At 47.4% G+C, this 12,110-nt stretch overlaps 1 protein-coding gene across 1 annotated transcript in view; it reads right to left on the bottom strand.

The window, feature by feature from the left end:
* Positions 1-5,921: 5,921 nt before the first annotated feature.
* Positions 5,922-12,110, bottom strand: part of LOC144138016 (thioredoxin domain-containing protein 11-like) — a 28,259-nt gene continuing 22,070 nt past the window's right edge. The window contains exon 9 of the mRNA XM_077670052.1: positions 5,922-8,219. Within this exon, the coding sequence (XP_077526178.1) occupies positions 7,946-8,219 (274 nt within the window). The 3' untranslated portion in view covers positions 5,922-7,945. The remainder of the gene's footprint in view (positions 8,220-12,110) is intronic.

Raw genomic sequence — 12,110 nt, 5'->3', positions numbered from 1 at the left:
CCCCCCTCCCAAAAATAAAAAGAATAACCTGGGGAACAACACCCGCTCCAGCAACGCTATGGCAGGTTTGCAGCCAATCAAAAATAAATGAACAGGGGTTATAACCCAAACATACTTTTTGTAGTAAAAGCCAATTTGTAGAATGCAAAATTAAATACACCCCCATATTGGTACACTTTCGGCCAGTTCATAGCAGTTCGGCCGCGAAGTTTTGTGCCGAGTTCCGTGCCCGAACGCCGGCCAGAGGACCTCCCTAGGGCCAGCGAAGCGGGACGTTGCCCCTAATGCGAGCAGTTCGGAGGACTTGCCCAGGAACTGGTCGGTGCTTCCGTCCAGTTCCCAGGAGAAAGTACGACATACGGAACCGGCCGTTCTTGTTCAGTGGTCCAACTACCAGTTGATCGACACCGCCTTTACATCAGTCGTAACCAAATGGAAATAGTGCACAGTGACATATATCCCGTCGCAGGTTACAGTTGGTCGCCATTAACTTTCCATCTGTAGACGACACCGCCTGTACATCAACCGTGCACAAACGGAAATAGTGCACAGTGACATATATCCCGTCGCAGGTTACAGTTGGTCGCCATTAACTTTCCATCTTTAGAAACAGGTTACGAAATAGCAGGGAAACGTTAGGGATAGCACGCACGTTGGCTGTATAGAGCTGTTGGTCCCGAGTATAATATCGAGGAAAGGATATATCCAGGTGAAAGCCTTAAATGGGCGGGAAGAACCACGCATTTCACCTCAACGGCAGGCACGTGATACGCGTTTCTTACAATATACACTAGAGAGGAATCTGACGCTAGCGTATATGCGGCTCTCTTCAAGGCCGTCTGCATGGAGGAAAAAAATGCTCCATGCCCGGAATAAAACATTAGTGTTAAAAGTTGCAGCAGCGCCATATTACGGGTTGTATCATGGTTGTATCATGCAGGAGACGACGGAAGGAAGACAGCGCTATCTTTATTCCAGAAGTTCTGATATCAGCCGCTATGTAGCTTAAACGGCCCGTCGATCTACGCTCCCGTGAACACCTTCAAATTGATCGCGACTGTACGGTGTCAGTTCTTGTTCTGTGGTGCCTAGGCGGATGGCTTGAATCGTGCTGAGCGCTATTGCATATACCGCTTGTGCGGAGCTGGCGACGATAAGATTATGGGCCGTTTGTACTTCGACGACGACGTGACCATAAAATTCTTGTTGAGGTATGTGACTGGCTATTACAATGTCTTCGGCAAGCACTAGTGGTAGCCAGTTGGCTACAGGTTGAGACCTGAGCGTGGGCGGTATACCATCCTATAGCGACCACTTGGTAGACGCGGCGAGGAGTTACGAGGGGATTCGTGTTTCATTGCAGCCAGGTGATTGCTTATTCGGAGTTCATTGAGGAGCAATGCCGGCTTGCTTTCGTGACGTCAGTGCAGGGGTCTTAGGGTGAGATCGGATGACTGTGATACATGGATCCTCGGCAGGACTGGTGCGCCAACTTTATAGGCCGTCTGGCTGGTTCGTTCGTCGTGGTGGCGATGATTTCCGATGTTGCGGATGTTCTGCATCTGCTAGGCCTGCAAAATAGGCCTAGCGTCGGTGCGGTGGGGCGAGATCTTTGACGGCCAGTTTTTCGGAGTTCTCACGGTCCTAATGGCTCACCTTAGAGTCACTAAACCGTATATAGTGACACTAGCTCACCTTAGTGTCGGGTACTACGTGCCGCGTAAAGTTAGGAGCCTGTGGTTGTGCCGGTTTGGCTCTTCCTGAGGTAGATCCGCTGATTTTTGGTCATGAATCGGCAGTCCAGATGAGGCGCCTACGAAGGTATCAGCCCCCCAGCGGCGAATCCAACACAATGAATGAAAACGAATAAAAAAAAGTATTGGGGGTGTCGACGGATTGCCCTACAGGGCCTGGTGGTGCAGTCACGATATACTTCGAATATTTAAAATACATTGAAACTTCATGCCACTCACTGCCTATGAGCGGCCGTGGGCGAAACTTCTTTTAGGGGTCTGCCGGCGGAATTTCTCCTCGTATACCTGACGGAAAGCCAACTTGTGGGGGCAACTAATTAATTAGCAGTGCTTGTCCGTGTGCCACTCTCTTCGTCCTTCGTCTAATTGGTCGCGCTGTAAGCATTACTTCATTGCGGGGGAGGGGCACTTTTGCTGCATTTGGCGTTCGATATATCGGGAGTCAGTGGTATTTTAAAGTAGAGCTTTACTAATCTCGTCTAGCGGTTTCGCCTTCGCGGTAAATTTGACCTTCATTTGACCGCAGTTGCGCCGTACCCTTGGCAACGCATCACGTGACTTTCCGGGACGAGCTACGCTGACGGTCGCGTTCGCCGCTGCTGCCGCCGCAGGCGGCTTGGCGCATGCGCTCTCCGCAGCTGGTTCGCACCTGACAACGTGACTCACAGAATGTGCATGCGAGATGGCCATAAATGAGAGCGAGGCCAGGCCGTACGTCGTTTCTAACCGCTGCACAGGAGCTGAAGGCTTTGAGCCGTCGTAGGCAAGCAGCGTCTGACCACCCCGCGGATGTCGCCCGGCGCGCCGTTTGGCTCGGAAAACGCCGGAGGCGGCCACCACAACCGTAGACAAATGAAGGCCTCGGGCGAATAGTATAATAATTAGAGGTAAATCAAATGTTAACCAACTGAAACCCCAGCTTAAACAGCTAAGGCTAGCCGAGCTTTCACTTTGCATATCCAGGGCTAGTTGGGCTAACCCGCAGCCATATTTTTTGTTCAATGTAAGCATACTTTTAAAGCAAAGCTTTACTACTTTCGTGAAGAGAGTTCGTGGAGGATGCGCAAATGACCTTTTGACCGGAGACACACCTCCAGCGACACATTCCTCGAAGAGCATCGCGTGATTCGCCGGGCCCGCTGTTGGCGCCTGCGGGCGCCACCGCCGCTGCGGCCGAGGCAGCCAACCACCCCCGCAGCCTCGTTTCGGGCAACGTGACTCGTCTCGCGACCGGCGAAGAGAACGGTGCGTTCGTCGTGAATGAACGCCGCGGCGTTCGCCCGGCCTCCATCTGGAGCGTTGCACGGAACCGAACAGGACCGAACAGCTTTGGGACGTGGTCGGCAATACAGCCAAATCAAAGGTTTAAACAAACGAAACCAAGGCTCAACCAGACTAAGCCAAGCTTTTGCTTTGCACATCTAAGGTTAGCTGAGCTTAGCCGTAGCCATTTTTTTGCTATATATTGTTATTGAGAATTTACAATGTTCTAAGAAAGTTCAATATAAAGGATCATTCGATGTATAGGCGGGTTCGACTGTGCCTGTCGTCTTATTTAGGCCTTTTTGATTATTTCATGTACGCAGTTCTGTGGTGCTTACTGAATCAAACGCTTTTCGTAGTCTATAAATGCCATGTAAAGGCGGTCGTTTCTATTACTTGATTAATGATATGGATGCACATGTGATAATTGTAGAGTATCCATTTCTAAACCCAGCCTGTTCGCGTGATTGTTGGAAATCTATAGGCTGGCAGGCTGCCATTTACGCAGTTAACTATTACATTGGTAAACAGCCTGCACACAATTGAGAATAGGCCGATAGGTCTGTAGATCTTAAGGTCTTTGATGTCCCCCTACTTGTGAATCAAAATTATGCCGGCGTTTTTGCACACTATGGGCACTTTCAGTCAGCACATTCTGCAAATAGTGCGCAGCAAGCTTTTCCAGTACAATATCTCCTCCGTCCTTTAAAAGCTGTACGGAAATATGTCGTAACCACCTGCAGCAGTTCCTCTTTTTGTGCCCTTGAGAGCCCTTTCCTACTTCACCTTTGGTTACTGATGGGACATCGTGAGCCGAGCTTGTACGCTCAGTTGTTTCCTCTAGTGTAACATCACTGCCGTATAGTCTTGTGTAAAATCGTTCCACTACTTTTACTATCCCGTCCATTATTGTTACCCTGCTTGTCTCCGAGTACGCACATTGTTTTTGCCACTATATAGATAGCGTCTTTTTAGCTGCCTTTAAGCTTCCTTCTACTTCCAGCGTTTCCTCGGTCAGTGCCATGTTTTACGCAAGATGTCGTTCATTTTACACCTGTTAATCAATTTCGACAGCTCCGCTAATTCAATTTGATCTGCCATATTCGAAACTTTCGTGCTCTTGCGTTGTGCAATTATTTCCTTTATTTTCCGAGTTAGTTTTCCAAGTTTGTTTCCTACATGCTGCTTCTCCTACATCTGCTGGTGATTCCATGCATTTTCATCGTTGGAATTGTCATTTAGCCTGTCTGCACTATTGTGGTTCTCCTCGTTTAAAGGGCGAATTTGTTCTGAATGGTTATTTTAAATTCCCGAGTTCTCGCTGCGACTGACTCCATGCTGTGTTTACGTTTCACGAGTTTCCTTCTTTCCCTTTCGAGATTCAGCCTTGCTTTGCGCCTAACCATCCTATGATCGCTGCTCCAAATCTTGCCTAGCACCTCCATCTTCTGCCCAATTCCAGGGTGGTCACTTAAAATGAAGTCAGTTTCATTTTTTATCGTTGGAATTTTTCAAAGCCCATTTCTTTTTCAAAGCCCATTTCCTATTCCTTCATTTGCACAAGAATGTGTTCATTACCCCCAAGTTATTTCTCTCTGCAAACCCGACCATTGTATCTCTGCAGCTGTTGCAACAACCTATTACAAGGTTTCCCACTGACCTCTCTGCCATTTGCGTCTTACCAACTTCTGTGCAAAAGTCTTCCACCACAATCGTAAACAGAGTTATTCAATCTTCATTGCTGCTTCGACGTCCTCGTAGAAACTGTCTATGGCTTCATTACTGTAGCTAGCTGTTAGCGCATAGGCTTGGACTATTTTTAACGTGTATCGCTTGTTTAGCTTTATCATACTGACTGCGACTCTATCGTTGGTGAGGATGAATTCCTCCACGATCCCTGCTATTTCTCTGTGGATTAAAAATCCTGCTGTGCTCTTTCTTTTCTTGAGGTCCTCAGCATCACAGAAAACACTTCATAGTCCATTCTATAAAGCCTTTGCTATAGCAAGTTGTGGCAAATTCATGTTAGTGCTGAATTTCGTGCGACTGTGCTGTATAAACCCACACAGAAGCTGCGCTCCCCTAAAAATGAAACATAGAAGCAATGACACATTTAATTGAAAGGCATTAGCCACTCAAGTTTATCAAGCAATGCGAAAAAAAATACGAACTTTAACAAACCCCCAGTAATGCCGTGAAATTGTTCAGATATAGATATGCCAAAAGATGTGAAGTTTTCATGCTCAAACCAGTAATGAAACTGCGTGTGATCAGTGCACTTTTAATGCATTTTGGGCTAGCTCACGAACAACTCCAATTTTGCGAACAGAATGGATGCTGGAAAGGAAGTGTGTTGCTATTGAAACTGCTCCGATTCCCCCCAAAACGCAAACAAGCTGGCAACATCATTTACCCAATTTGCCGCATACACAACACAGAATCGAAAGGCAAGAGTATCTAAAGTGAATTTTTGCAAAGAACACACTGTTATCACACTCTTGCACTCTAAATCTGGAGTCCTATCTTTAGTTGGAAAAAGTAAAATCAGCCATTTTTTGGTGATTGTGAAAGCCAAAGTCAACTTAAAAATCCCAAGTTATTGATGCACTTGCCCTGTTCTGTGAATAAATCCTACAATCAATTAAAAAAAGCTTAACTGGCCACATTTCTTTTGCATGTAAGATTTGTGAAAAAAAATTGCTTTTGCGCAAGGTTTTATCAGCCATCATTAAAAACTGGTGTAATATTTCTTCAATGAGAGCAAGTTTATTTTTAGCACCATTTGTGGCTAAACACGTACCACATATGGCTATTTCATGTCCATGTGATTGTGGTAGCAGTAGCAGCAGCTACGACAGCTTTCATCTGTGACTCGAGAGCTGTTATGACACCCACAGTACTTAGCACAGACTTCGAGAATTCCTGTATTGTTTCTCAAACAATCCCCTTCGACGGATCAAAAAAAGATGCTCCCTGCAAACACCAATGTAGCAAGTAACAAACTAGCTAACTCCTAAACTTACAATACTGTTTCAGCCATGAAACCCAAAGTTTCAAGCTTGCAAGCTTTAGTGAGAGAAAAATCAGAAAAAAAAAAAATGAGATCCACACCACTATCAAAACTTCCCGCAATTTATGAAGCACCCCCAAACGTACGAATTTGAAACTACGAAGTGTTCCCAACACCCCATAGGTATTCATCACCAGGTTGTATTGCACAATCAGATTTAACAGCACTCAAAGAAAGTTGCATAAAAGATGCATCAATGTAGAGAATGCCAGATATAATCAGAAAACCGTTAACCACATTAGGCCAGACTACGGAAGTTTGTCCCAATGACTAGGTTGACTGAACATGATGGCACTTCAAATCAGCTGGAAAATAATAAGAATGTGAGTATCAAATCAATACTCGCAAAATACAAAAATAGTAACTATGTAAGAGAAACTAGGCAAGAGCAATTCGGCATATTTTCTTACACACAAACATTCCCCAATATCCTATTTCAACCAACAAGTTTGACAGGTTTACAAGGCATAAATTGGCCTCAAGTCGCGCCACAAACATCGCCACCGCCCTTTCACATCGGACTTTATTTTTACAAGCTATAAAGCCAGACACAACACACATCTAATATATCGAGTCGTGTAACTTGACTTCGTGAAATTTCTTTCAGAGGATTGCTACATTTTCTGAACGTGTGTGGAAGAAATGCAGCTCGCGACAATCTTTCATTGTGTCCAAAACAGTATCGCAGTAGCACAACAGATTGGTGCCTGGAAGAAGGGAGGCTGATAAGAGGAAGCCAATAGCCAGCCATTTGGAAACTCGATTGCAGCACTTCCAAAACGCAATTAATACACTTCTCACAGAATTAAAACAACTTTGAGTTAGCTCTAAACCTAAACCAGCACCCATTTATCTACCGTATTAATTAAAAGATTTGCATCCTGAACCCAAATAATACGAACAAATTAACAAAAACAAGAAAAAAACCACTCACTCTTCATCAAAAATTTATCGTCACCAGCACTGCTGATATTTAACTAATTTCACATCGCTGACATTGAGTGCACCGAAACATGAGCTGGTCGTACAAAAATAAAGCCGGCATATGTGCTATCTTGTGTGCCATCCTCGATGTCAAGCAGACCGGACTTGACCAATGATGTCGCAGCAGGGAAACGTTCTTGTGCGTTCACATTCCAGACCTGTGGATGGCGCGAATCAGTTCTCGGAGCACTGTGCACCGCACTTCGGAAGCATTGTCCGATAAAAAAATAAACTCTAATGCCTGCAGGACACAGACATTCACTTCACTTCCGCGGCTACAAATTATAACGTTACTATCACAGTAACTAATCAACGTAAATCAATGTCATGGACATTCGAGTACCTTCTACACTCTGGTGGTCAAAAAGGAAAAGCGCCGGGGACAGAACTTTCCCTAGGGAAGCCCAACCCATTGAGCTCATATTGAATTGGGGCTATTCCTGAGACTTCTTGTGGTCACCTGGATGCTACAACCGCTTCAGGTAGAGTGAAACGCAATATTAAGGCATTTCACAGATGAAACGAAGCTGGCAAGCCCACAGTCACAGTTTAGAAAAAAAAACTAGGGCTCTCAAAAAAGCTCCACCTTCTTGAGCCATCTTCCAAAAGGCAGTGGACCAACTGTTGCCTGCACCACAGCATTTTCGAACCCAAATATGTTCAATTGCGTGGTGAACAGCTTAATTAAGAAAAAAAATTCGTTGTCCATAAAAGCAGCAATTGCAGCTTTTCGTCGCGCACAAAATTAGCAATATCGAAGTGTCACATCACAGCGCACACGAAGACTGTCCGTAAACCGCACAATGCCACTTTTCGCGAGAAAAAAAAAGGGAACACGGCGTGTCCAGCACACACTAAGAAATGTCCGCAAATGTCACGACGTCACTCTCCAAAGCCTGTCCAGTAGCACGTGACGTAGCGTCCGTTCCCGGCGATGCGCTTCCGCCAGTTTGGCGGGAAAGAGGCGCAACCTGGAATAGTGCCGCCGCCACGCCTGCAACTTTCGCAGGTTGCGCAAGAGGCAGAGTCGCGAGTCACACAGCGTCCCCGCCAGCTGCCACGCCACCTCGTGACGCAGGTGACGCAACACGAAACGCACAAGCCGCACCGTCGTGATCAGTCCGCTGTACTGGACACTGTCCGCTTTGCTGCAAGGAGAAAAAAATCGGGAAGCAAAGGCGGTTGAGAAATTGTACACAAAGGCAGAAATAAACACTTAAAGGGACCTATTGTCCCAGCAATCTCCTCCCGCAAGAATTATGAAAATCCGTTCACTATCACTGAAACTACATGCATAACTGTTCCCTCTCAACTCAACCGCGGACAACGCGACGAAAGCTGACCGCTCCCTCCCGGAGAGGGGCAACTCACGGCGTCTTCTCCGGCAGCCTTTGATGTATGACAGGCCGGGGAGTTTTCCCTTTTTCTCTGAAACGTGGAGGGGTCTATTTCCGGTTTGGTGACACAAAAAAGCAGGCACGGCTGCCAGCTCGCTAGCGCGTGCTCAGGCTGGTAGGGCGTTTTTGAAGCAACAAACGTTTGTTGTCATGTGATCTGGCTGAAAGGGGAGTATGAAGTTTGTCACTCAAACAGTCAAACTCCACGCGCACTAAAAACACAAAAGAAACGCCAAAACTGTGCGTACAGGTTCAGGCATAGAAGAGGTTGGTACACAGCGCCAACAGCGGCGGATCGTCACAGGAAGTGCGAGAAATAAGCCGCGAAGCTCACCAGCGACAGCCAATAGCCAGCCATGGCCTCAATGACGTCATTTAGGCCATGCCAGGGGTGCATAATGAGGAAAATTGAAGGGAGCCTGGTTGGTTTTTCCGCGTCTTTCACAGCGATTTGCGCACTCACCACTTCACGTGAACGTGTAGCATTTGGCTCAGGTATTCCTGGCAGTGTCATCTGAACGTCGTGCACATTTACTTGCACTGCTCAAAGAGTGTTGCAGGGCCCCTTTAAAGGGGTACTGACGCAAAACTTAAAAGGCGAGATAACTTCGGAGATAGATTGGCGTGACCACACATACATCATCTGCAAAATATCAGCGGCAAATACAGCCTAGAACATATTTAAAATCAATTTTAAAGCGTTTGAAACACAACCGAGCAGCCAGCGGAGGACCTCATGCAATTGACATTTCCTGGATATTTTGTAAACAAACAACATCCAAACACGTCCCGAGTTTGTGTTGGATGCTTTCGCACTGCTGGCATTTTTCGCCAGATCGCCCCTCTAACTGGAGGTCGGAGCTGCTGCTCTGGAGCAACGAACGACCTGATCGTTGGCAGCGGAGGTGCCATGATTTTGTCGGCTCATCGTGCATCTGGCCGCGACCTAAGTTTTACAGCGATTCCAGGCACTCTATTTTTATTGCTTTTTATTACACTCGATGCGAAAATGCACCGGGGACACGAAAAGCGCACTGAACGAGCCACACGGTCGCTGCGCTGGCAACGGCCACAGCCGCAAAGTGGCGCAGGCCGGCGCAGGCCGGCGCAGGTAGCTCGAGTGATAGCTTGTTACCGCTGCACGAAATGGGACCCAAGTCCGAAACATGTCAGCACATATGAGAAAGGCATTAATGATCCGATGGCGGGTTTCATGAAAGATCGTCATCTGCTTCGCTTACGAGAGCAGGAATGGAATATCCGCTGCAGTGCTAAGCCGAACACATCTGTAGGCGGACCTGAAGGCAGACCAGCCGGCTGCTCCCAGCGCGCGTCTTCTCACCCACCGTCTCGAGCGTCGCACGTCGTTCTCTAGCCGCGGCAGCAATTTGCACTCACAGCCCCTCCGTCACGTCCGCGGTCGCTTTTTAATTAAGCGGCTCACGAGATCAGTACATGGGGCATTCGCAGAAACTGCCGGCGACGTGGAATTTTGACAGTACAGCAGCACTGCTCTGTCATATCCATTTGACGGTCATGTGGTCAGCTTTATTTACAGAAAATCTCCCATTTCGCGGCACCCACTGAAGCCGAAACTGCGACTGGCCGCATTGAAAACGCCTCTAATTAAACAATCGTCGCACGCTGAAGGAAAAGAGGTTTCTACACATGATCAGTAGGTCATTACAGTCAAACCCGATTATAACGAACCCGGATAGAGCGAATTATGCTATATATGGAACAAAAAAAACTCAGTTACAAAAATACATGCGAAACATATTCCTTATAACGAAGTTTACATCTGATATATCGAACTCGGCGCTCCTAGAATTGCCGCCAAAATGCATGGTCTCGGAGCGGCGACTGAGATGTTGACTGGCTGCGATAGAGATGTTGAGCCTCCCATGGAGCGATGTGACTCCCGGCATTTCCGTAACTGTTTCCCACGCGCCTCTCTCATGATTAAACCCTAAACCCTCCCGGTCAGCCAGTCCGGACCAAGATGGAAGCATCGATGAACTGCGAGAAGAGCTCGCCAACGTTGCCGATGTTGTTCTGACAGGAGTGCCCTTCGAGGATTGCCTGAGTGTCGACGACGACGTTGCCTTCACTGTGAGCCCCTCGGACGCCAACACCGTTGCCGATGTCATGGCTACTGGCACTGCTGGAAGCACTGAAGAGGCAGAGGATGTTGCGAGTGAAAGCCGTCCGATGCTTAATGAAGCACTTTCGGCAGTGTATGTACTCCACCAATACTGCTTCGATATTGAAGGACGCGGACTGCAACTGATGCAAATGATGTCTTGTGGAGAGAATGCTGTGCTAGTTGACGCTGCCAAAATGACTTTGAAAACAGGAATCACCGCTTTTTGGGAAAGTAGGTAGTTACAGCGGAAAGTAGCTTTATTGCTTGCAATGAATAGATAGTAGGGGTGTGCGAATATTCGAAACTTCGAATATTCGATTCGAATTTTTTGGTATTCGATTCGATTCGAATGACACTTTTATGGTTTGAAATATTCGAACCAACCAAAACTAAAAAAAAAAAAAATTCAGAGCGTGTCTCAGTAGCAAAGTGGCGAAGCATATACACGGCGAACGGTACGTGCTTTCGCAGACTGTATCGGTGTTGTTGTTTTCTGCTCGCGAAGACGCTCTACGCACGCCCAACGCGCGCTGACACCGCCCCGGGAAACCACCCCCACGCTGCGCGCGGTGCGGCCGGCGGCGTCAACATGGCGTCGGCTCCAGCCGCGAAGTGGAGCGGGCGCTCGAGCGACCGTTTCTAACCACTCTTTAAAATGCAGCTCGAGGGAGACACGAAGTTGCTTGTGCGGTAAAGGAGGTGATAATGCATGCGAAAACGGTACTATAAAACATCATCCGCGCCGCTAGAAAGCGCCGGTAAAATATTTGCCGGGGTGCTAAGCCTAACCATCTCCGGCGGAGCCAAGCCGGCTGTCTCGATCTCATCGCAAGTAGTCAGGCTCCTCCATTCTGCCGCGCGCGTCGTGCGTCATTTTCTGACCAAGGTAGGCGCTACCGCGGGCTCGAAATCGTCGATGCGGGCGTGAAAATACAGCGCTCGCAGAGCCGAGGCGCGCGAATCGCGTGCAAAAATGCACCATGCGGTTCACGCTTGACTGTTGCGGCGTGTAGCGAGCTTGGGCACAGCGAGTGAGAAGACGAGCGCGAAGCTTTACGTGCTCCAGAAAGGACTGCTTTGCGACACGGGGGTTAAAAAAAGCAGAAAAAATCAGGAATTTCTTCACGCGAAAGTAGGAAAAGAAATAAACGAAAACTTTTTTCAGCGCTCAATTTTTTTGTCTGTGTTGGTTCATACGAATTTCGGATGATACGAATATTTTTCGCGGTCCCGCAAGATTAGTATCATCGAGATTTTACTGTATCAGCGCGCGGCAATGTGCACGGGCTCGGGCATGCCATCCACTAGTGTCTCAAGTGAGCGGCTACTTTCGGTATCTGGCGGAGTCGTGACGTGCAGGAGGTTGTCACTGCTCCCCGAACATGTCGAGCAGTTAACCTTTCTCCATGTTAACATTTAAGTGAGTGCAGACTGTTGAGTGCAATGGTATTGTGTAATTTTTAATTTTACTTTGTATGATTTGTTGTGCAATAAAA

This window comes from Haemaphysalis longicornis, unplaced genomic scaffold (assembly GCF_048455015.1).
Source record: "Haemaphysalis longicornis isolate Haplotype H1 unplaced genomic scaffold, Haemaphysalis longicornis Haplotype H1 scaffold_5, whole genome shotgun sequence".
NCBI lineage: Eukaryota > Metazoa > Arthropoda > Arachnida > Ixodida > Ixodidae > Haemaphysalis > Haemaphysalis longicornis.
This window is presented reverse-complemented; position numbering and strand designations above follow the sequence as displayed.